This window comes from Zootoca vivipara, chromosome 2 (assembly GCF_965207765.1).
Source record: "Zootoca vivipara chromosome 2, rZooViv2.hap1.1, whole genome shotgun sequence".
NCBI lineage: Eukaryota > Metazoa > Chordata > Lepidosauria > Squamata > Lacertidae > Zootoca > Zootoca vivipara.
Window position 1 is genome coordinate 113865520 of NC_142584.1, and position 24767 is coordinate 113890286.

General features: G+C 47.3%; 2 protein-coding genes across 5 annotated transcripts; both read right to left on the minus strand.

Moving 5' to 3' along the window:
• Positions 1-415: 415 nt before the first annotated feature.
• On the minus strand, positions 416-19161 carry LOC118081210 (uncharacterized). Of its 3 annotated transcripts, XM_088663890.1 has the most exons (5): positions 18972-19145; positions 17765-17889; positions 11162-12145; positions 9154-9280; positions 416-7803 (listed from the first exon to the last, which is right to left on the minus strand). In XM_088663890.1, the coding sequence occupies exons 3-5, from the start codon at positions 11957-11959 to the stop codon at positions 6827-6829; spliced, it is 1902 nt and encodes a 633-aa protein (XP_088520016.1). In that variant the 5' UTR covers positions 11960-12145; positions 17765-17889; positions 18972-19145; the 3' UTR covers positions 416-6826. The 3 variants fall into 3 exon arrangements, with proteins under 3 accessions (XP_088520016.1, XP_088520015.1, XP_088520014.1); XM_088663889.1 differs by lacking the exon at positions 17765-17889 and having other exon boundaries at positions 18972-19161; XM_088663888.1 differs by lacking the exons at positions 17765-17889; positions 18972-19145 and adding an exon at positions 12305-13845.
• Positions 19162-21930: 2769 nt separating this feature from the next.
• LOC118081336 (uncharacterized) lies at positions 21931-24299 on the minus strand. 2 transcript variants are annotated; one of them, XM_088664182.1, is made up of 2 exons: positions 23985-24299; positions 21931-23397 (listed from the first exon to the last, which is right to left on the minus strand). In XM_088664182.1, the coding sequence occupies exons 1-2, from the start codon at positions 24004-24006 to the stop codon at positions 22340-22342; spliced, it is 1080 nt and encodes a 359-aa protein (XP_088520308.1). In that variant the 5' UTR covers positions 24007-24299; the 3' UTR covers positions 21931-22339. The 2 variants fall into 2 exon arrangements, with proteins under 2 accessions (XP_088520308.1, XP_088520309.1); XM_088664183.1 differs by having other exon boundaries at positions 21931-23400; positions 23985-24269.
• Positions 24300-24767: the final 468 nt, after the last annotated feature.

Genomic DNA, 24767 nt, shown 5'->3' on the forward strand with positions numbered 1-24767 from the left:
TGCCAAGAGAACCGTCATTATAATTTCCATTGATTTATGAATTGCCTCACTAAACCACAATTTCAAGGCAATTTACACACAATTGAAAACTTGTTTTAAATCACAAGAACAGCAAATACATTTAAAACCCTAACAGGTGGACCCTTGTGGTAAAAAGCCATTAATCCAGCCTGTTGGAGCAACAATTGTCTCCAGAAAGTGCAGAGATTGGGCGCCTTTCACATCTCAACGGGAAGCCTAACCTACCTAACAGGGTTGTTGTTGTGAGGACAAAATGGGGAGGAGAATGATGTACACCACCTAGAACTCATTGGAGGAAAGGTGAGAGGTAAATGTAGCAGATGGCTCTAGTACTCTTCTTAGAGAGAGACCTGGGGCAGAGCCCCTGAACACACAGGACAAAAACACTATAGCATTATGAAATCAAAAGAATATTTATTTAAGAAATACAGCATATCAGGCACACACAACTGGCAGACAAGACGATAATCATCAACACTGAAACCACTAGCTAGCACTGCCTTCGGTTGTTCCCAGCCAGAGACGGCAGGGTATCGGATCGTTTGAGTGTAATTTACCACTCGAGTCGGAAAGCATGCGTTTCACAGACAAAGTCCCGCCATATAAGAGCCAGACAAAGAATCCCAAACGTTCCCAAAACACCATCGCTTAAGGTCCATAAACTCCAGCTGGGTATACGCCTGGAATCATAGATTCAGAGAATTGGAAGGGACTCCCAAGGATCATCTAGTCCAACCCCCTGCAAGGCAGGAATCTCAGCGAAAGCATCCATGACAGGTGCACATGTGGCATCATAGCCCCATGGAATTTAGTCAATCCCAATAAAATCCCTCCCCTCCCGTGAGTTCAATGGCTTAATTAATCATGCAGATTTGGAGTAACATCAAGCATATATTTTTCTTTCTGGGGGTGGGGAAGTGAGATTAATAATAAAGGTCAGGAAGATCAGCCGGACAACAGGTGTGTGGCAGCTCTCGTGCCATTGTCTGCCTGGATTCGACCCGCCGGAAATCGAACAGAAAATGACTTAAGGCTTGGAGAAGCAATGGCTGATCCCTTCCCACAAATCGAGGCCTCCTTTTGTAAACAGAACTTCACAACCTCAAAACGGAATCTCTCGGTGCAAACTAGACGGCATCAGTTTGGTTAAGAAGGCAATGCAATATAAAGCATTGTTATCAAAGCAAGAACAGGAAAAGGTCCAAATTTTCTCTCCTGGAAAGAAGCATTCATGGATATCCATTAAACATGGGCATCAAGGGACTTTACGGGGACCAGCTGATAAAATAAAATAAAACACACAGAGACACACACGCCCAAAAGATGCAGAAAATCTACAGAGGTATTCATGCATTGCACATAAATAAATTTTAGAAGCCAGAAAATGGTTCCTGGGTGTAAACTTAGGAAGGATAAAGAAATAACTACTTGCCTGGGGCAAATAGACTGGGAAGCTTTTGTAAAATTAGAAGAGATACATAGCTGCCAAGTATCCCGTATCCGCCGGGAAAACCCCTTTTTTCTTACTGTTTCCCGGCGATATCCCGTTTGGCGATAAATCCCGGCATTCTCCCTTAAATTCGCTTCTTCCCGGCGGCCATTTTTCTGGTGCCGCTTTGCCCTTCTATGGGCACCAGAAAATGGTGACGCCGGCGCCGGAAGTCGCTTCCGCGCATGACCGGAAGTTGCGTGACGCGACTTCCGGTGGCGCTTCGCCCTTCTATGGGCATCAGAAAATGGCGGCGTCGGCGCCGGAAGTCGCTTTTACGTGTTTCCGGTCATGCGCGGAAGCGACGCTGGCGCCGCCATTTTCTGATGCCCATAGAAGGGCGAAGCGCCACCGGAAGTTGCGTTATGCAACTTCCGGTCATGCGCGCTGCCGATCCCGGATCTTTACGACCCGGACTTGGCAGCTATGGAGATATCCCCCCAAACCCCACAATCTAGGCCATTGGTACTTCATGGCTAACACAGGTCTGCTTGGACAGTTTATTCTTTCTTCCTCTGATGAGGACTAGTAACTTTTGCAGACAAGTTGTAAAAGCTGGAGTAAGGCAAAGAGTTCTTTGGCAAAGTCAGGGGTGTGGTGGAATAGGTAACACTGCAAATGAAATTTCTAGAGTTGCATAGCCGCAGGTTAAGTTATAATGGGTACCTGAATGGCATTGTTGACGATTTAACACATACGGAGTCCGTCAAGGCATACATAAGTGCACAAGCATATACTATATACAGGCATATAAACATAGCATCCCAAACCACAAGGACAGTAAAAAAAATTTTGCCCATGCATATTTGCAAAGAAAAAACTAAACAAAATAGAAAGACATATACATATTCCGTTTAGACAACACATCACCCACCTACCGTGGCATTTTAAATAGACAATTCGGCAAACGAAAGGCATTTAGCATCACATGAAATGACTTTTCGGAGCAATGCTATGATGCGTATACATGTTTAGTGTTAAGAACCGGCAGCCTGGAGACTCAGGTGCCATCTGCCCTATACAGTGGTACCTTGGTTACGAACTTAATCCGTTCCGGAAGTCCGTTCTTAAACCAAAAGCGTTCTTAAACCAAGGCGTGCTTTCCCATAGCAGCAGGGGACTCAATTTACAAATGGAACACACTCAACAGGAAGCGGAACATGTTCTGCTTCCAAGGCAAAGTTCACAAACCAAAACCCCTACTTCTGGGTTTGCAGCGTTCTTAATCCAAGCTGTTCATAAACTAAGCTGTTCTTAAACCGAGATACCACTGTATACTGAACGCAGTATCATGCCGCCTGGGGCAGTCATGGCTTCCCCCAAAGAATCATGGGAAATGTAGTTTGTTAAGGTTGCTGAGAATTGTCGGAAGACCCCACTATCCCGAGTTCCCTAGGAAGAGGGACCAATTGTGAAACCACTCCGGGAATTGTTGCTCTGTGAGGGGGATAGTGTGAGGGTATGGGTGTGTCTCCTAATAATAATTAGAATTTATAATTTATATGCCACTCTGGGCAGCTTTCAGCAAACACCAGGCACAGTAAAACACCAAACATTAAAAACTCCATTATACAGGGCTGCTTTCATATGTCTTAGATAGTTGTTTATTTCCACACGTAAATAGTTCCACAGGGCAGACGCCACTACCGAGAAGGCCCTCTGCCTGGTTCCCTGTAACCTCACTTCTCGCAGTGAGGGAACCGCCAGAAGGCCCTCAGCGCTGGACCTCAGTGTCTGGGCTGATGGGGGTGGAGACGCTCCTTCAGGTATACTGGGGCCGAGGCCGTTTAGGGCTTTCAAGGTCAGCACCAACACTTTGAATTGTGCTTGGAAACATACTGGGAGCCAATGTAGGCCTTTCAAGACCGGTGTTATATGGTCTCGGTGGCCACTCCCTGTCACCAGTCTAGCTGCCGCATTCTGGATTAGTTGCAGTTTCCTTCAAAGGTAGCCCCACGTATGGCACATTGCAGTAGTCCAAGAGGGAGATAACCAGAGCATGTACCACTCTAGCGAGACAGTCTGCGGGCAGGTAGGGTCTCAGCCTGCGTACAAGATGGAGCTGGTAGACAGCTGCCCTTGGTACAGAACTGACCTGCGCCTCCATGGACATCTGTGAGTCCAAAATGACTCCCAGGCTGTGTCCTTCAGGGGCACAGTTACCCTGTTCAGGACCAAGGAGTCGCCCACACCTGCCCGCCTCCTGTCCCCCCAAAACAGTACTTCTGTCTTGTCCGGATTTAACCTCAATCCATTGACCGCCATAACTCTTAGCACCCTTAATGAACTACAATCCCCAGGATATCTTGGGGGAAATCCCGAACTGATTAAAAGTGGCATCACAGAGTCTCCAATGTATGATGCAGCTGGGGCCTGAGACTTACTTCTGAGTAGACATGGTGTAGGATTGCACTGTAAAAGGACTCTCCCCCAGAGTAAACAGTGGCAGAACCTTTGCAAGCCGAGATCAAGGCCACAACCATACTAGACTTTAAAGCACACAGCAGGGCCCCCATCCCAAATCCTTGGAACGGTAGTTTACCACTAACGAAGCTATAATTCTCAGCACCCTTAACAAACTAGTTCCCAAGATTTTTTTTTTTTGGGGGGGAGGAAGCTATGTTCTCCTAATGTACGGTGTGGCTCAGATAGGAAAACCTCACCTCCCTTTTAGGATTTGGGGGCCAAGTCCCATATCTCAGGGATGACAAACAGGAGGCTGAGTGCAGGGAAAGGGGGATAAATGTGGCCCCTTAGGACCCAGGTGGCGCTGTGGGTTAAATCACTGAGCCTAGGGCTTGCTGATCAGAAGGTCGGCGGTTCGAATCCCTGTGACGGGGTGAGCTCCCGTTGCTTGGTCCCAGCTCCTGCCAACCTAGCAGTTCGAAAGCAGGTCAAAATGCAAGTAGATAAATAGGAACCGCTACAGCGGGAAGGTAAACGGCGTTTCCGTGTGCTGCTCTGGTTTGCCAGAAGCTGCTTTGTCATGCTGGCCACATGACCTGGAAGCTATACGCCGGCTCCCTCGGCCAATAATGCGAGATGAGTGCGCAACCCCACAGTCGGTCACAACTGGACCTAATGGTCAGGGGTCCCTTTACCTTTACCTTTAGGCCTCATTATGTGACCCTTGGCAGTCTCTCTAAACCAGACATCTCCAAACTTTGGCCCTCCAGATGTTTTGTACTACAATTCCCATCTTCCCCTACCACTGGACCTGTTAGCTAGGGATCATGGGAGTTGTAGGCCAAAACATCTGGAGGGCCGCAGTTTGGGGATGCCTGGTTTAGAGCAGGCACCCCCAAACTGCCGCCCTCCAGATGTTTTGGCCTACAACTCCCATGATCCCTAGCTAACAGGACCAGTGGTCAGGGAAGATGGGAATTGTAGTCCAAAACATCTGGAGGGCCGAAGTTTGGGGATGCCTGCTCTAAACCAACACCAGCATGACTCCACACCCTTCTGGAGAGTTTCTGCTGGACAGGGAACATGATCCCCAAACTGCCTCTGGACAGGGAGCAAGAGAAGGGTCTGTGAAGGTGTGGAGAAACTAGCCTATTGTACAAAGGAAAAATTGTGGATTTGACGCTCCGGCCTCGCTTGCTCCGGCCTCGCTTGCTTCCAGCCTTGCCCACCAGCAGGCTGGAAAAGGTTCCTTACCCCGACACAGCCCGTAATGTAGGGGACAAGCACTCGGAACTGTGCGTCCAACACCAGGCGGGAGAAAACTTAAGAGCCCTGTTGGATTACGCCAAAAATCCATCCAGTCCTGCTGTGGCCAAACAAGTGCCTTTGGGAAGACCAGAAGCAGCAGCCTTTCCTCGCTGTTCCCCTCCCACCCCGCAACTGCTAGTTTTTAGAGGTAGACTGCTTTTGGACCTGGAGGCTCATGGCCAACAACAGCCCTCTCGCCCCCCCAAATTTCTCTCTAGCCAGAGCAGAAGAAGAAGCTCGTCAGCTCAGACCAAAGGGCCCATCTCTCCCAGAGTCCTGTTCCCCGAAGAGGCCAATTGGACATTCCGGGAAGCGAACAAGCGCTGCCTTTTGCTTCTGAGCTGCAGGAAAAGGGGCAGACACCAACACCTTATTTACACGTTTACAGGTTGCAACTCTCCCTTAAGAACAGGGCTCACCAAGCCCAGAAGGAACCTTGGCACCAAGTCCTGAGTGTTAAACCTTTTGGACTCATTTCCAGATCAGTCCCTAAGAAACCCATTTGGCATCTTTGGGAAGCTCACCAAGCCGCTTGGGAAAGCAGAAACACCACCTCCCCACCCCCAGGGGTTTGTTTCCAGCATCTGGTAAACTGCAACTGAAAATGGAGGCTCTGCGTTTCACATTCATCGGCAGACGACCTCCATGAATCCATCTGATCTTGTTTCATTTTTTTTTTAAAAAAGCCACATAAGCCGTCAGCTGCCGTCAGCACCTCTTTTCGACAGCTGGTTCCGTTACAAGTTCACTATTTCCTGCGTGAAGTGTCTCCTTTTTTTTGCCAGTCCTGATTGCCTTTAAAGTAAGGTTTTAATTCCAGGGTCCTCCTTTTCTTTCTGTCCTTCCAATCTGAATGTTCGTTTTGGTATAGAGTAGTGTTTGTTCTGCCTACATAAGATTGCATGCCTGCTTGGGGCAGGGCCTCTTCTGCGTTCTGTACACTGCCTAGGCTTTTAGGTGCTCAGCAAATAATTTATTAGGGTTCTGCTTTACACTTCCTCCGTCTTGCTTGGTGGTGTTGACTTAACAGATCATACTTTGCTAACGGATCATACTTTGAAACTGAACCTCATATCATGGGAGAATTGAGTAGTGTTCCTCCCTCTCTCCACCATCTTTATAAAACAAGTCTGCTCAATGAGGCATGTGCTTTATTCTCTGCTCCTCAGGAAAGCAAATGCGGCTATTTTTTCCACAAGCGGCGAGGCTTCGGCGGTTCCTCCCTTGCTCCCCGCCCCAGCCTACCCTCAAATAATCTCTCGCCTCTCGCAAACATAAAATCCAATCTTCACAACCAGCAGCTGGCCTGCACCATTTCCGACTACAGGTAGAGGACGAAATGCTTGACTGCTCCTCTCTGTCTCTCTCTCTCTCAAATCTTGCACGTAAGAAACCTAGCATGTCAGGGGAAAGGCCCTGAGATGCTAGCTTTCTACGCACAGGGTGACGGTCTTAAAAAACAATAGTACAGTGGGAGCATTCAAAGACGAAGCTTCCCAACTGCGGCCTGATCCTTGGTACAGCCCCAATGAGAGACACGTCCCACGATGTTCCTCCTGCCGATCGTGCGCTTCTGCTCCGGGGAAGTCTTCCGAGAGCAGCTCAGAGCACGGGCAAAGCCTCCTGCCCTAAGTGCATCCTCTGGTGCTTCACGAAGTACGAGCTGGTGGTGAAGCTCTTCCCGCAGAAGTTGCACTTGTAGGGCTTCTCCCCGGTGTGGGTCCGTTTGTGGAGCACGAGGTGCGCCTTGCAGCTGAAGCCCTTGCCACAGGCGGTGCAGGTGTAGGGCTTCTCCCCCGTGTGCGTCCTTTCGTGGTAGAGGAGGGCGGAGCGCTGGCGGAAGCTCTTCTCGCACGTGGAGCACTTGTAGGGCCTCTCGCCCGTGTGGATCCACTTGTGCTTGACCAGGTCCGAGCTGCGGTGGAAGCTGCCACCACAGTCGGTACACTTGTAGGGCTTCTCCCCCGTGTGGATCCTCTCGTGCTTCACCAGGTCCGACCTCTGGTGGAAGCTCCGGCCACAGTAGGAGCACGTGTGGGGCTTGTCGCCCGTATGGAAGCGTTCGTGCACGATCAGCTTGGACCTCTGGCTGAAGCACTTCTCGCACGTGGCGCACTTGAAGGGCTTCTCGCCCGTGTGGATCCTCTCGTGCCGGGAGACATCCGAGCTGCGGTTGAAGCTCTTCCCGCAGAACGAGCACTTGTAGGGCCAGTCACCTGTGTGCAGGCGCTCGTGGGCGATGAGCTTTGCCACCTGGCAGAAGCTCTTCTCGCACACAGAGCACTTGTAGGGGTTGGCACCCGGCGGGAAGCCCTCCGGCCCGAGGAACCCCGAGCTGGGGTTGAAACTCCCTCCGCAGTTGGAGCACAGCGACTGCTTCTCTCCTGGGGGGCTTTCTTCCACGGTGGCCCCTTCCGGGCCATTCTCATGTGGCCCCTTGGGCCCACTCTGACCCTTGTAGCTCTCTTCCATCTCACGGAAATGGCTGGCTTCCACCCCGTCTGCCGAGAGCCCGTGCGATTCCGCTCCCGGAGGGGTTTTCCACCTGTTCGCCTCATTCTCGTTTATATGCCCATCATCTGTTGGAAGAAAAAAAGAGAACACAAGTTAGGTTTGTGTACCCCTGCGGAAAGCAGGCATCGTAGGGGATTGGACTAGATGTCCCCCATGGGTCTGACAGGAGCGAGTCAGCAGTAAATCACACTGGGGATAAGTTCAGTTAAGTTCAGTCAAAGGCAACTATGGGGTGCAAAGATCATCTCGCTTTCAGCCTGAGGGAGCCAGCGTTTGTCCACAGACAGCTTTCTGGGTCATGTGGCCAGCATGACTAAACCGCTTCTGGCACAATGGAACATTGTGATGGAAGCCAGAGCGCATGGAAATGCTGTTTACCTTCCCGCCGGAGTAGTACCTATTTATCTACTTGCACTAGCATGCTTTCAAACTCCTAGGTGGGTAGAAGCTGGTACAGGGAAGCAAGAGCTCACCCATTTGAACCGCCGACCTTCTAATCGGGAAGCCCAAGAGGCTCAGTGGTTTAGACCACAGTGCCACCTGCAGGGTTTTCTCTAAGCAATTGGAGACTGTGCCTGCGTGCCTGCCTTTGCTCCCCCTGCTTCATGCCTCCCCTGGTTCTGGGAGACCAGGGGGAAGGGAAGCTTTTTGCAGCAGGAGGGGGAGACACCTGTGACCCTCCACCAGCCTGGCCTGTCACTGCTTCTTGGCCTCCCTCTTCCTCCAGTTCAGCTTCTGCCTCTGATTCTGGGCTTCTCTCTGCCACAGACTCTCCCCGCTCACTAAGCCCTGATACCCTTTTAGGAGAGCACTGAATTTGGGCACTGCTGAAATTTGAGACCCCAGTGTCCATCACTGGGTGCAGTGAGGTCTAAATCCAATGGTTTCTCATGGCAGTGTGGAGATCTGCTTCTTCTTAAGGGTCAAGGTCTGGGCAGGGCTAATCCCCGACAGGCATGAACGAAGTACAAATGAGAAAAGTGTGCTCATCTGAACCCCTCTGTGGCTCGAAGTGTTTGCTCCAAAATAAACATACAACCCACCCGCACGTTTGGTATAAACCAGATCTCAAGACTCCTGAGTTTTGACACACACAGATGCAGCTGCCTGAGACTCTTAATCCCGGAGTCATGGGTTTGAGTCCCATGTTGTGCAAAAGATTCCTGCATCGCAAGAGGTTGGACTAGATGGGCCTTGAGGACTCTTCCGACTCTACAAATCTACACGGCATGAATGACTTAACAGTGGCACTTCAGATGGCCAGGGATTACGGAAGCTGTAGTCCAACAATGCCTGGAAGACATTGGGTTCCTCATTCCGGGACTCCAACTCCAATCAGCCCCTGCAGCATCCGATAGGCTACAGGTGAGTCACCTTGCTCTAAGGAAAGCTCCTTGGTCAGGAGAATCCCTTACCCACAGAGCGGCCATCTTCTTCGACTTCCTCCTTGACAGGCCTCCCAAGCTGCCTTTCTGCGCTCCTGCTTGCCGCATGCTCAGCGTCGGGGAAATTTACGGTCACCACGTGAAACATCCCTGGGCCCTGAAAACAGCAGCAGCATTTTATTTTGCTTTGTCAAGATCGTTATTATTTAGTGAATTTATACCCCACCCTCCTCCTCAGATGGAGCCCAGATGGGGGGGAGAGTGCCTCAACGAGCAAGTGGCAAAATTATTCCCAGGCCATCGCTGCCTCTTGTGGCAGCAAATTCACTGTGTGAAGAAGGACTTTCTTTTGCCTGCAATGAATCTTCAGACATTCAACTTCATGCTTCATCCATTCTTCTAGTGCTACAAGTCTCCCCACCCACATTTTTCACACCATGAATTTTTCACACCTTTACTATGTCACCTCTTTGTCACCTTTTCTCCTAGCCCCAAAACCCCAAATGTTAGACTCTTTCCTCAAAATCTTCTTTCCTCCATTGCTTTCACCATTTCAGTTGCCCTATTTTGGACCTGCAATATCCTTTTTGAGGTGAGGGGACCAGAACTGTATACAGTACAGTATTCCAAATGTGGTCACGCCACAGATTTGTTTAACAGTGTTATGAGAGCGGCATTTTCATTTTCAATTTCTCCTAATGATACCTTACATGGAAATTGCCTTTCTCCATAGCTGCCACACACTTCATTGAGCTATTTACTGTGACCTCAAGGTTTTGTTCCTGGTCAGTTCCCAGTCAGTAACCTCCCCCCTTTTGTAATTTTAAGATGCTTTAAATGGTTTCTAATGTTGTGCAACATTGTCTTTTAATATTATTGTTGTGTCTTATTTGTTAAGCAACCCTGGGACCTTAAGGAGAGGGGCAGGTAATAAATTGGAAGAAGAAGAAGAAGAAGAAGAAGAAGAAGAAGAAGAAGAAGAAGAAGAAGAAGAAGAAGAAGAAGAAGAAGAAGAAGAAGAAGAAGAAATAATAATAATACTGTTTGGCCCAATGTGTATATATTGTTTGCACTGAATTGCATTTGCCATTTTACTGCCCATTCACTCAGTTTGGAGAGATCATTTCAGACATCTTCACAATCCCTTTTTGTTCTCATTACAACGATAAATTTAGTACAATCAGAAACCATGGTCACCTTGAGGCCCACAGCTAACTCTAAGCCATTTGTTAACAATTTACCTATTATTTTTAAATTGAATGCGAATATCTAATTTTATCTATGTCCTTTAATTTTAAAGTGTTGTTATGGCCTAATTTGTATTGGAATTGTCCTCTGTTTCTTTCTGTGTTATCTTTTGTTGAATAGCTGTATGAGCTAATTTGGTCTATGACCGTTTAATAAATTTTGATTTGACTTTGGGCAGCAAAATGTCTTAGGGTGGTCCTGCTTCTGACACAAGACTGCACTTTAGCGGTCATGGCTTCCCCCAAAGGATAACTGTAGTTTGTTTGTTGTTGTCATTTAGCCGCTTTACTCGTGGAAATGGCTCAGTGACTTACAGGCACAATAGAAATGCTAACATCAATTATGATAAAACACAACCAAACCTTAAAAACCCATATCTGCACAATTAAAAAGACAGGTCTTACAGATCGTACCCCGCTAAAAGAGGCCACAAATACTAAAAAAACCTTTCAAACCAAGAGACTGAGTTAAAACGGAAAGTTTTCACCCTGTGCTTTAAAATAGAAAGCAACAACCGCAGTTTCTTAAGGGTGCTGAGAGTTGTTAGGAGACACACACAAAACAACAACAACAACAACAATTCCCAGAGTGGTTTAATCCTTTTCCCCAGAGAACTTTGAGAACTGTAGCTCTGTGAGGGGAATAGGATCACCTAACAGCTCTTAGCACCCTTAACAAACTACAGTTCCCAGGGTGTTTCTGGAGAAAGCCACAATGATTCAAGTGGTATAAGGGTGCTTTGAATGTATTGTGCAGATGTGGCCCCACATCTGGAAGCAGATCTTCTCACCTTCTGGTCCTGCCTGCCCTCCTCCTGGTGCCTCTGCAGGAAATCCTCCGCCAGGGCCACCGCCTGGGCGCAATTGTGAGGGTGGCATTCCTTGACCCAGCCCTCCATCTCCGGGGGGAGGACAGTCAGAAACTGCTCCAGCACTAGAAGCTCCAGGATCTGCTCCTTGGTGCGCCTCTCGGGCTTCAGCCACTGCTGGCAGAGGTCCCAGAGGCGGCTGCAGACCTCGCGGGGGCCCTCGGCCTCCTGGTAGTGGAACTGCCGGAAGTGCTGGCGGTCCGTCTCAGCGCCTGAGGGGTCTTCGCTGCTCTCCATCTCCTCCTTCACTTTCCTCTGATCTCGGCTGGCCGGCGGCCCCGTCCCATCAAAGCTGGGTGGCAGGGGGACAAAGTGCCCTTCCGTGGGCCGGTGGCTGCTTGTGGCTCCCCCGTCAAAATGTGCCGCGGGTGCCTTCATGTCCCCCCATGAGGTGGTGCCCGGAAGCTGTGGGGGCCCCCATCCCGAGCGAGGAGACTGCACGCCCCCCAGAAACTCCTGCCATTGTGCCTCCCACTGCTGCGACGACATCCCATCCTCTGGTTCTTGCTTGATGTGTTGCGGTCCTCTCCATCTCAGGCCTTGCCTGTCGGACCCCAACTGGGCGGCACTGGGGCTTGCACCCTGCCCCTCCAATTCCACCTCTTGCTTCAAGCCCACCGGCTCCGCGTCTTCCATTTTCAGGGCTAAATTTGCCCCTCGTTCGAGCCCAGCCCGGAACTGCAGGTCCAGAGGCAACGCGTCTCTCTGTTGGGCTGCCATTTTGTCTCGCTACAGATGTTTTCTCCTCCTTCTGCCCTCGGCTGCCACGGAAGAAGAAAGGCCTAGGCTTTGGGGCCTGCAGTTACATCACGGTGAAACAGGCCGTTCTGCAGGGCGTACGGGGCAAATTTTTGTTGTTCATCTCGGGAGAGATGCAGGTCATACGGAAGCAGCTGGCATTTTCTCCTTGAAGGAAGGAAACACAAACGGGTGTCAGAGAGACAGGTGAAGGTACCTGGCAGAGTGCCAGTCAAGTCCTGAGAGACCCGGGTTCAAATCTTCACTCAGCCATGAAGTTCGCTGGGAGACCTTGGGCAAGTCACAATTGCCCTCAGCCTTACCTACCTCACACGAGGGCCAAAAGCAGGTGGGGAAGCTGGCTGTCTACACCACATTGAGCTCCTTGGAGGGCAGGCAAGATATAAATATAGTCAAATAAATAAAATAAATAAACACTCTGTGGAAATGAAGGGAGCAACATTCAGTCAATTAACTGGTTAGATTAATTTGAACCTTTTTCTGTCTAACCCACCCTTTAATTGATTAAGTTTCCATCTCTTGAACCCTGATGATCGAGGCAGTAGAATATTTTGTGGGGAAATGTCATGTTTATTCAATTAAAAAGACCTATGGGGAAATGGAGAGAACAAGCCTCATCATAAAATAAGCTTCCCAGCTTCACTCTCGCTTGATAGGGTTGTCAAGGAAATAAGCAACTATTTTACTTTTAAAAGACATCTGAAGGCAGCCCTGTTTAGGGAAGTTTTTAATGTTTAAAACTGTATTGTGTTTTTAATATTCGGTTGGGAGCCGCCCAGAGTGGCTGGGAAAACCCAACCAGATGGGCGGGGTATAAATAATAAATTATTATATTATATTTATTTCAAAGACTTTTTAAAGGAAACCACTGAAATTGTTGAGCTTTATTAAGGAAAACCCAAAAGTTGATGAGTTTTTTTGGGTTGTGTTTTTAGGGGAACCAAAATTGTTGGGCTTTTTTAAAGTAAAAGCTACATACATGAACTTTTGAGTTTGGGAGCTTTTTAAATACATTTTCGGCATGATTTAACCACCATTTCCTGGAGAATGTTTGCAGTAAGAATGTTTCTTCTGACATTATTGACCAAGATTGTGCAATTCCAACCAACACCTTTGTTGCGAAGCCTCAAGTTTACCCTCTTTTATTGAAACTATCAACTGTACTGTGTTTTGCTTGGAGCAGTATTTAATTGTGTTTTAATAACCGTGGATTGTATTGTTGTAACCTTTCTGTGGGACCTTGTGGTGAAGGGCAAGGCAAGGAACCCTCGATAGTAAAGCAACAAATAAATCACTTGAAAACAAAGAAAACCTGCTTCTTGCTTCAGAACAGGATTGATATAAGTAAAAAAAAACAAAACCCTGTTCCTTTTCCCTTATGGGGTACCCAAGAGCCCATATAGAGTCCTTTTGTAGGTTCTCTATCGGTAGGAGAAAATAACAGAGACCAACCAGAGAATATTGAGAAGCAAAGCAGCTTGTAAGCCTGATCTTTATTAAAGCTGTTGCAACAGGGTGCTCCCCTCACACACAGGAGAGAGGAGGACCCAGAACAAAGGTGTTCCTGCCCTTATATAGACATTTTAAATTGCCCGCCCAGGGGTCCAAGACCACCCCCAGAAACCTCATACATACACCATAGAAGGGGTGTAGCCCAAGATTAAAGGTAAAGGTAAAGGGGCCCCTGACCATCAGGTCCAGTCGTGTCCGACTCGCTCTATAGGCCGAGGGAGCTGGCGTTTGTGGCCAGCATGTCATGTGGCCAGCATGACAAAGCTGCTTCTGGCGAACCAGAGCAGTGCACGGAAACACCGTTTACCTTCCCGCCGGAGCGGTCCCTATTTATCTACTTGCACTTTGACGTGCTTTCGAACTGCTAGGTGGGCAGGATCTGGGACCGAGCAATGGGAGCTCACCCCGTTGCAGGGATTCGAACCGCCAACCTTCTGATCAGCAAGCCCTAGACTCTGTGGTTTCATAGAATCATAGAGTTGGAAGAGACCACAAGGGCCATCCAGTTCAACCCCCTGCCAAGCAGGAAACACCATCAAAGCATTCTTGACATGTGCCTGTCAAGCCTCTGCTTAAAGACCTCCAAAGAAGGAGACTCCACCACACTCCTTGGTAGCAAATTCCACTGCCGAACAGCTCTTACTGTCAGGAAGTTCTTCCTAATGTTTAGGTGGAATCTTCTTTCTTGAAGTTTGAATCCATTGCTCCGTGTCCGCTTCTCTGGAGCAGCAGAAAACAATCTTTCTCCCTCCTCCTTTCATATATTTGAACATGGCTATCATATCACCCCACAGCTGTGGCGAAGAATTGTCGAAACAGGGCCTTGTCCTGGGATTTTTTTTCACTGGAATTTATCTTTATTTGCCTCACTATCATACTGGAATTGATTCCTATTTGAATTCATCTTATCATTACTTAAATAAAACCTTTTGAAGACTTACTTGAAATTCATCTTCCTCCGGGCCCGAGTTCTTGTAATTTACTGTTTATTTCTGGACTTCACCAAGAACTCCAATTTCTACAGAAGTACAAATCCTGCCCACCTTGACTAGAAAAATAGCACTGGGTGTAAATACAAATAAACAAAGTTAAATGTCTAAAAATATGGGTTGCAGTTCTATTAGAAATCCTTCTGGCGCGTGACAGAGTGCATCTCCCGGATGAGATGTCAGCTGAGCCACTGGAATTGGTTAGGAAATTTAATCACGACAGCTCAACTTGAGGAGGCAAAGGAAGAGCGAAATGCACAGTCTGCAGACATATTTTTTTAACAGTTGAGCAGACTTTGTGCTATATATCGGCCTTCCCCAACCAGGAGGCCTCTTGATGTTGCCGGACTCCAACTCCCATCTGCGAGCAGAGCCAATGGTCAGGGATGATGGGAGCTGGAGTCTGGGATCCGAAGGCACAGCTTACCACAACACCCCTGATTTACATACTTAGAGTAAGCCCCACTGAACCCAGGGGGATTGAATTCTGAGTAAACATTAACTGGGCCATACATTTAAAGCAGTAAACAATCCTGGCTTCCCCCAAAGAATCCTGGGAGATGTAGTTTGTTTGGGGTGCTGAGAGTTGTCAGGAGACGCCTATTCCCCTCACAGAACTACAACTCTCAAAGTGGTTTAACAAACAATCCTTTTCTCCGGAGAAGTTGGAGCATTGTAGCTCTTAAAGGGGCAAATTTAAATCTTAAATTTTACAAGGTAAAAACCAGCATTTTAAAAAATGCATTGTAGCCCTGAAATGCTTCCCTTGGTGGATTAATTATAAAATTGCTCTTGATGCATTTACGGAGTAACGTTAATCAAATGGGTTGAATTGACAGCATATCAAGTTTAAGGTTTTTGGGGTTTAAACAAGTTAAGGTTAAGTGGATGCTTGTTTAACTTACTCTTTTCAGCTGGCCCTATTTTGTTTGGTGTATTTTAGTACACACTGTTGTCCATTTCAGGACGAGGTTGGCTGTTATTATTTTATGCTCCGTTCCCCGCCCTGGTATTCGTACAGAGGAAGGGCAGGCTATAAATATTATAAAGAAATAAATAATAAATAAAAGTGCCTAAAGAAAATTATACCACCAGAAGTTCAACAGAATCAGCATCAAAACCATGTAAGCACTAAAGGACATAACATAAAGAATATATCAGATTCATGATTGTGTTGGTCACATTATTGCTATTATCATTACAGAGTCCTTTGTAGGTTCTCCATGCAAACACGGTGGGTGTTATCACATAAGTGCTAAAATATCTGCCTAGATGCTTACTGAATATGCCTCTCAAATACAAATTATGCCACAGCAACAGAAGGCAAAGCTATGATAACCCAAAACCTTGAAGATGAAAGATGCTATTGGGAATAATATTTCTCTCTCTCTCTCTCTGTCTGAGATTCCTTTCCCACCCTTCACCGTAAGGTCCTGGGGGGTTACAACAACATAACCATACCATTAAAAGCAAGTAAAATGGTGTATGCAATTATAAAAACAAGTAGAACGAGTAGAACAATTCCAAACAAAAGTAGCACAGTACTGATTAGCCAAAACAGAAAGATTCCATGGTGAACTTGTAAAAGGGTAAAAGAGTATTGGGGAATGATCCATAATGAATTGAAAAAAATGTTCAAAAGTACTCCCCCCCCAAAAAAAACAACCCAGAGTCCTTTCAGTTGGGGATAATTCAGACTGAAATTCCCAGGTGTCAGAAAAGATTATTTATGTATGCCACTACTGCAGCCTGTGTTTTGTTAGCCCCAAAATGGAAAACGAGTGAGGTCCCAACTAAAGAAGAACGGCAACTTACATTGATAGAATATGTGCAGCTTGCAGATTTAACATATAGAATAAGAGAAGAAGAAGAACATATGTTTAGAGAAGATTGGGAAACGTTTATTGAACATATGGGAAATAATTGTGTACAGCTGAAAACGCTGGCAGCGTTAAGATAAATTCAACAGTGTAAAAAAGTTTTGATTGCTCCAATGCTGGAATACTGAATGGTATAGTTTTTGTAAAATATGCAGGGATTCATGATATGTAAAATGAACCAATGGAAAGGGAAGTCATTGATATCTTAAGGATGTAAAATTATTATTTTAAATGGTAAAACAGGAAATTTAATAATAATAATAATTATACACACACACACACACACACAAATTCCACGAAAAAGACCCGGGGAAAGAGGTGCATCTGCAGCATACAATGGAAACTACATAATGAAGGAGGCAGCCAAACCTCTGAATTCCACTGTTTAGGGACAGAACAGTAAAGCCCTCTCCCGGGTCATCATCCCCTAGTTTGTTTGGCTTCTGCCGCTGACCTTAACACCTAAGAGGGTCTGTAGGAATGGAGGTGGTTAATCTGGTCTTCCAGTGAAGATGAATGTTGGAAGATTTGGGACAGAGGAAAGAAAAACACTTGGACTATGGAACTCCCTCCCACTGGAGGGCAGTGATGACCACCAACTTGGATGGCTTTGAAAGAGGATTCATGGAGAATAAAGCTATCAACTTTTGTCCTCCAGATGTTGCTGGACTCCATTTCCCATCAACCCCAGGCCAACAGTTAGGGATGATAGAAGTTGTATTCCAGCAACAACCGGAGGGCCAAAGGCTCCTCGCCCCTTGTTTACAATTTTAAGCACTAAAGTGAGCCCTTTGGACGGGGCCAGGAAATGAACAGGCTGTTTTAAAACACTGCTTATAGGAGATCTAAACGGAACACCGGTCAGTAATCTACCCGCTGCACTCTAGACCAAATGATATTTGCAAATTGTCCACAGAATCACAAAGTTGGAAGTCATGTGCTTTAAATGTATGGTACCCACTCCTACCACCACCAACCTCTACCCCACCCCACCCCGCCAGGCAGAAGACAAAAGGGTGAGTCACAGCCCCATCTTTCTCAAGGGAAGGGTTAGCCAATAACCATCCATCAACACACACAGGAGAAAAGTCCTGGCCAAAGATGTGGCCAAACCAGTTCCTTCTACACTTGCTATTTCTGGGTCATTTTACAGTCCAAGTTGCAGGGTTGGGGCAGAGCCCTCAAGGTCATAGAGAGCCACCCCCTGGCGTAACCCACCAGTTTTCAGGCGGGTCATTAGACCACAGGCTATGCTGTTGTCATGTTAAACAATAAATATAACAAAAATAATAATTAACAGCAACAACCATAAACAGATCCTGAATATTCGCTCGCTTCCTCTTTGGGTCTGAGAACGTGGCCGGGAAACTTAGGAACTACTGTACCTTACTACTGAATGGGGGCGCCGTTCCATCTGGTTCAATATTGTCAACCCAGACTGGCAGCAGCTCTCCAGGGTTTCAGGCAGGGATGTCTCCCAGCTCCACTTGGAGACTGAACCCGTGATCTTCTGTACACAAAGCAGAACTTTTACCACTGAGCTATGGCCCTTTGGCTTTTATGTATCAGAATAACACAGGATTCCAGGTTTGGGAAAAGAGAAACAATAACAAGACTGAAGTCAGTCTAAGGCTGCTCTGAAATTGTAGGACCTTTCGAGTAGAGAAAGGCTCTTTCCAGAAAGGGGCGGGGCAACAAAGGGGGACAACATCCGACTTAGTCCTTATGCCTTACTGTAACCAAGCCTAAACACATGTAGCTGAAAGAGAACCAGTGGTGGCATTGTAGTTAGAGCACTGGACCAGAACCTGGAAGACCAGGGTTCAAATCCTTGCCTGGCCATGAAACTCACCAGGTGACCTCGGGCCAGTCACAGTCTGTTAGCCTAACCTACCTCGCAGGGTTGTTTCAGGGGGTTGGACGAGATGACCCTTGGGGTCCCTTCCAACTCTACAATTCTACGATTCCACAGAGACTAAAATGGCAGGGAAACCATACAGTAAATGCTCCCACCTCAAACCAATTGGCGGGGAGGGGCAGCTGGCATTGCAATCTAATAAATAAATGCATTTTTCCAGGCTGCTTTCCTGTCCATTTGTCCATTTCCTGCCTCTGCCCTTTGCCCTCTCCTACCCCGTCGCACTGCAAGCTCATCGAGGCAGAGACCTGCGCGGCCGCCTCTTGCCGCCTGGTCACAGGCCCGTCCTCGCAAATGGATGGCGCTCAGGGAAAGCAGGAGGAGGTTTTGTGCGGGGGGCGGGGCCGGGGGGGGACAAGAATCGGCAGTGAGGTTTTGTGCGGGGGAACAAGAATCGGCAGAGGGTTTTTGTGCGGGAATGCAAAGGCCACATCCTCCCCACCCACCCACTCTTTTCTAAAAGGATCAGAACTGCAAAAAAAAAAAACCTCTTTGGGGGGCGGGGCGGGGCAGGGATATCTGCCTTCCTGGATCTAGCTGTCAAGGGCGCTCCTCTCCTCTCCGCCCCCCCCCACCCCCACCTCCCCTCTTTCCCTCCCTTCCCTTGCATGCAACAACCCCGAGCGATGCCCAGGCGGCTTGGAAAAGCCAGCAGGTCCCTCCTGACAACTCACCTCCTGGAGCGGATTCCCGGGCGCAGATGCCCTCGCCCTGCAAGAAGCCCTGGCCGGGGGGGGGGCTGGGCTGGGAGGGCGAGGGAGCAGCGAGGGGCCTCCGCTCTGTCCCCAGCCTCCCTCTCCTGAACTACGGTAAGAGGTGGGCAGAGAGTGTTCTTCGTCCGCCTCTCCTCGGCGGCGGCGGCGGAGGCGCTGCTGCAGCTCTATCGTTTTAACTCTTCGCGCGCGGGCTGGCTCCTAGGGTGGCCGGTGCTGAGGATGCGCAGCTTTCGCCGCCCATTGGGGGACTCGCTTTTCATTATTATTATTATTATTATTATTATTATTATTATTATTATTATTATTATTATTATTATTATTATTCCACTGCATGTAATTTAAGGCAGGCTCCTGCAAGGGGGGAGCGCACCCCTCCCCCCATTTATTCCAGGCACTTACAGCAGGACAGGCTCCCTTTCTCTCCCCTCACCCACCCCAGATCTGCCCCCTCCCCGCTTCCCAGCACTCACAGGCTGTGCAGGATTCAAGCAGGCAAGATCCAGAGCCTGCTTCTCCAATGCACCCAAAGGAAGCCCCTGCAAGCAAGGAGGGTCCTTACAGCCCCCGGGATTATTATTATTATTATTATTATTATTATTATTATTATTATTATTATTATTATTATTATTATTCTTTATCCCTTCCCGGTTTAGGAACCGGGCTCAGGGCGGCTAACAACAACTATAAAACATCAACCTAAAACAACTTTAAAACATCGTAAAATACACATCAATATAGCATCACCAGGGCAACTGGCCAAGTTAGTCCTGCTAAGTCCAGCAAGGAGACCAGGGGAAATTTTTATGTGGAGACCCAGAAGGGTTTCTTCCTTAAAAAAGGAAAGGGAAAAGGGATGACAGATCAGGCTAAATTGAAGGCCAGGCTAAATTGAAGACCAGGTCAATGCCATCACTTAAAAGGCTCTGGCCCTTGGGGAGGATAGTCTAGCTTCTTTAGGACTGCATGGACAGACATGCATGGATCGAGGGCTCCTTATCATCCTTATCACCACCACCACCATGATCATCGAATTTGGAAGGTACGCCCAAAGGTCATCTAGTCCAGCCCCCAGCAATGCAGGAAACTTTCACCCAACGCGGGGCTCGAACTCATGACCCTGAGATTAAGAGTATCTGAGGAAGTGTGCATGCACACGAAAGCTCATACCAATGACAAACTTAGTTGGTCTCTAAGGTGCTACTGGAATAATTTTTTTGTTTGTTTGTTTTTGTTTTGACTACACCAGACCAACACGGCTACCTACCTGTAACTAGACCTGTGAAGTAGGTTAGGCCAAGAGGCAGCGACTGGCCCAAGGTCATCCAGTGAGCTTCATGGCTGAGTAGGGATTTGAACCCTGGTCGCTCTAACCATTATGCCACACTGGCTCTCTACAGTTGTAGTTACTGTTGTTATTATTAATTAAATTTATGTTGCTCAAGGCAACCCAAAGCAACATACAGTGGAACCTCGTGTTACGGATGGGATCCGTTCCGGAGGACCGTCTGTAACACGGAACTGGCGCAAGCTGAAGTGCTGCATCTGCGCATGTGCGCAATTTAGCGCTTTTGCGCATGCGGCGAAACCGTAACCTGAACGCAACTTGAGGTATGACTGTACAACCAACAAGTTTCCAGATTCTTTGAGGGGACCTTTACCCTTTTTACCTGTTAAGGGGGCTGGGAATTGTAGCTCTGTGAGGGATGAACTGCAATTCCCAGGATCATTTGGGCGGAGGGGGAAGTCATGTGCTTTTAATGTACAATGTTGTTTAATGAAACAACCCCTTAGCCCGGGGGTGAGTGGGATTTGATCCTGTGCCCCACCCCACTAGGTATTGGATTCCACCTCCCCAACCAGCACGGCCAACAGCCAGAGGTGATGGGAGTTGTAGTCTGGGAAATGAGTCAACTACAGTTCCCAGGATCCTTGTGCCATGAATGGGTTTTACACATATGTGTGTGCAACTGCTTCTCAGCCTGTTTCCCTAAGTCATCAATTATGGTGGAGTGGCATCTCCTTCATCCAACTCTACGATTCTTTTATTCTATGAAATCCTGGAGAAGCCGCTGTCAATGAACGACAACAATACAGAGCTAGACAGACCAGAGGTTTTACTCAGAATAATGCAGCTTCTAAGTTATTATACCAAAGGCAAAACAAATCTTAGTTGATTTATTACTAGTGAGCACTGCCCTGGAATTTGGAGGAGGGGGAGGGGGAGAAGAAGAAGAAGAAGAAGAAGAAGAAGAAGAAGAAGAAGAAGAAGAAGAAGAAGAAGAAGAAGAAGAAGAAGAAGAAGAAGAAGAAGAAGAGGAGTGGTTTTTAAATGCACAGTGCAATTTATGAGTTCAGTCATATCAAAAATCAGGCAAATTCACCTGCTGCCTGGGGCTGATGGGAGTTGTAGTCTGAAACATCTGGATGCCACCAGGTTGGCAAAGACAGGTGTAGAAGCAAGCACCATGGGATTTAGTAATAATAACAATAATTTATTATTTATACTCCATCCATCTGGCTCGGTTTCCCCAGCCTCTATGGGCAGCTCCCAACAGAATATTAAAAACATGATAAAACATCAAACATTAAAAACTTCCCTAAATAGGGCTGCCTTCAGGTGTATTCCAAAAGTCAGATAGTTATTTATCTCCCTGACATCTCATGGGAGGGCATTCCACAGGGCAGGCACCACTACCGAGAAGGCCCTCTGCCTGGTTCCCTGTAACCTCACTTCTCACAGGCCCTCGGTGCTGGACCTCAGTGTCTGGGCTGAATGATGGGGGTAGTAAAATTTTCTGAGTAAATCTCCTGTTGCTAGCAATGCATTGCATATAGACTCCTTCAGAAATAAAGGCGGGATATCAGTTTAATAAATATTAAGTGAAGCAAAAAAAAAAACCCAACAAGGAAAACAAGGCATGTTTGAAGCTACTTTTTGTCACACACTTACATTCTGCCTTACGATGGAACATATTTTTTCTAGGGGATGTAAACCTTTTAAAGTATTTGAATACAAATGGTGTTGGGCATGTTTTGTTACAAAGTAATATTAAGAAGATAGGTTTCTGTCCTTCAGGAGTTTACAATCCCAATTCTGACACAGGGCGGAGAAGTCAATCCATTCCCTTGATCATTTGGGTTGCTCTTTTCGGAAACTTTCCCAACTCCACAATATCCTTTTTGAGGTGAGGCAACTAGAACTGTATACACTATTCGAAATGTGGTCGCACCAAAGATCTCTCTAATGGCATGGTTTTAAAAATAAAAGTGGATTGTCAAATGAATGATAAGGAACTGGCTTCTGATCACTCCCCCCCCATTACAACTTAAGTGGTGTCTCCCAGATGTATTCTCATGTGTCTGATAAGATTCTCTCGCCGATTGAAGCGTTCCCCACATTCCGTGCAGCGATAGGGTTGTTCTCCTGTGTGGATCCTCTGATGACGGAGGAGATCTTGGCTCCAGTTGAAGCTTTTCCCACATTCCGAACATTTGTACTGTTTTTCTCCAGTGTGGATTCTCTGATGGCTGATAAGGTTCTGCCTTCGGTTGAAGCTTTTCCCGCACTGGGAGCACGTATATGGTTTCTCTCCCGTGTGAATTCTCTGGTGACTTATAAGGGACTGGCTGAGACGGAAGCTTTTCCCACACTCATGGCACTTATACAGTTTATCCTCTGTGTGGCTGCTCTGATGCCTCGTAAGGTTCTGGCTGCGGCTGAAACTTTTTCCGCATTCCGAGCACTTGTGCTGTTTCTCTCCCGTGTGGATTCTCTTGTGGCTACAGAGGTTCTGACTCCGGTTGAAAGTCTTCCCACATTCCGAGCACCTATAGGGCCTCTCTCCCGTGTGGGTTCTCTGGTGGCTAATGAGAGACTGACTCAGATCAAAGCTCTTCCCACACTCGTCACACTCATACGGTCTCTCCCCTGTATGGGTTCTCTGATGTCGGTTAAGGCTCGATTTATCACAAAAGGTCTTGCTACAAATGGAACACATATACGGTTTCTCCCCTGTGTGGGTTCTGTGATGTGAAGCAAGGTTCGTGTTCCGGCTAAAACTCTTCCCGCAATACAAACACTGGTAGGGTTTTTCTCCTGTGTGGGTTCTCTGATGCCGCTTAAGGTTTGAGTCATCTCTGAATACTTTCCCACATGTGATACATTTATTCCTGTCCTCTTCAGTGTCTATCATCTCCTGAACATCTGGGAGGTCTCCACCTTGAAAAGCAGAGGATTCTTTCCTGCCGTCCTCTGGTAGGGTTTCATCCCGTCTATGTGGTTCATCTGGGTTCCCAATCTTCATTTCCACCTCCTCGGTCATGATCCTTCCTGGTGACATCCTGGATGTTATTTCCTTCTGCTCCTCATTCTCCCAAACGGCATCTGCTGGCAAATATACGTATAGATAGTGACATTTAAAGAGAGCAAGGATGAAACAGGACCTTCAAAATAGGGCACAAATTCACTCATTCAAGACACAGATGTGTTTTAAGCAAAAGGCATGGAAACCCGTGACCCTCCAGATGTCATAGAATTGTAGAGTTGGAAGGGACCATGAGGGCCATCTAGTCTAACCCCCTGAAATGCAGGAATCTTTTTTCCAATGTGGGGTTTTGAATTTACAACCCGCAGGTTAAGAGGCTTATGCTTTACCAACTGAGCTATAACTCCCATCATACCTGATCGTTGTCTATGCTGGGTGAGACTCATGAGAGTTGGGGGTTAGGAGTCTGTGACAACCACCTCCCAGCCACGCTGGGTCTGGTGCTACCTGGAGAAGGGAAATCCGGCCTCAAAAGGGTGCCCCTCTCTTGCACCTTCCCATCTTACTACCATAAAATGTTGGGGTGGGCTGCCATCTTGGCTGGCTTTAAAAGTGTTAGGCAAATTGAAGGAGGATTTTCAATGGCTACTGGCCATTCATTCATTCATTCATTCATTCATTCTACTTCCATTCTATTTCAACTCACCAGCCCCGCTGGAGTCGTTCATCCTGCACCCGTGGGAAAGGCGAGGGCCACTTTCCCACGGTAGGCTTGGGAGGCCCGGAAGTGACGCTCCTTCCTCCGCCTCCTCTTCGCTCCGTAGAGCCTCTCTAGGAAAAGCAGACTCCGCGAGCAAGACGAAGGCAAAGACTACGGATCCCAGCAACCCTTTCGCCTGGAAAGGTTCCCGGGGAAAAGGAAAACCACAACTCCCAGCAACGCTTTGGGCCGCCGGGGGCGGCGCCCGTTTGCAATTGAGGATCCTGATTGGCTGAGATTGGGAGACTGAGGCGGGGATTGGCTGGCAGAGAAGAAGTGCTGTTTATAGCAATTCATCTTCTGCTTCTAAGAGTCTCGGCTGTAGGATTTAGCTCAGAAGGGGGCCTGAATCCTGCCATTGCATATGGATATGGATATGGCGCAGCATTTTAAAAAATAATTTCTTTTACAAAAATGCTTTTCAGTTTTATACATTTCATTAATTTTACAATCATTTTAACATGTCAAAACTTGACTTCCTTCCCCCTTTTTCTGTGGTTCCTTAAATTTATTTTTTAATATCTTCTGCGTATCCAAATTCATTTAATTTGTTCATTTATTTATCTACTTTAAATATATATTATAAAACTGCAGGTTATTACAATGTTTTTATCTGTTTGCAATTTATCCGTAAATATTCAATAAACCATTTCCATTCTTTGATATAAAAAAAGTTTGTTATCTTGACCCCTGCCCTTGACTGTTCATGCCCTGAAAGGGAATGCAGAT

What these genes read in the sequence shown, in the direction of transcription:
- LOC118081210 (XM_088663889.1), bottom strand. Translation starts at nt 11,959, where the DNA reads ATGGCAGCCCAACAGAGAGACGCGTTGCCTCTGGACCTGCAGTTCCGG. An exon ending in AGGGCAGGCAGGACCAGAAG is followed by an intron (nt 9,281 to 11,161) that starts GTGAGAAGATCT and finishes TGCTGTTTTCAG; the next exon opens with GGCCCAGGGATGTTTCACGT. An exon ending in AGAAGATGGCCGCTCTGTGG is followed by an intron (nt 7,804 to 9,153) that starts GTAAGGGATTCT and finishes TTCTTCCAACAG; the next exon opens with ATGATGGGCATATAAACGAG.
- LOC118081336 (XM_088664183.1), bottom strand. Translation starts at nt 24,006, where the DNA reads ATGAACGACTCCAGCGGGGCTG. An exon ending in GAACGACTCCAGCGGGGCTG is followed by an intron (nt 23,401 to 23,984) that starts GTGAGTTGAAAT and finishes TATATTTGCCAG; the next exon opens with CAGATGCCGTTTGGGAGAAT.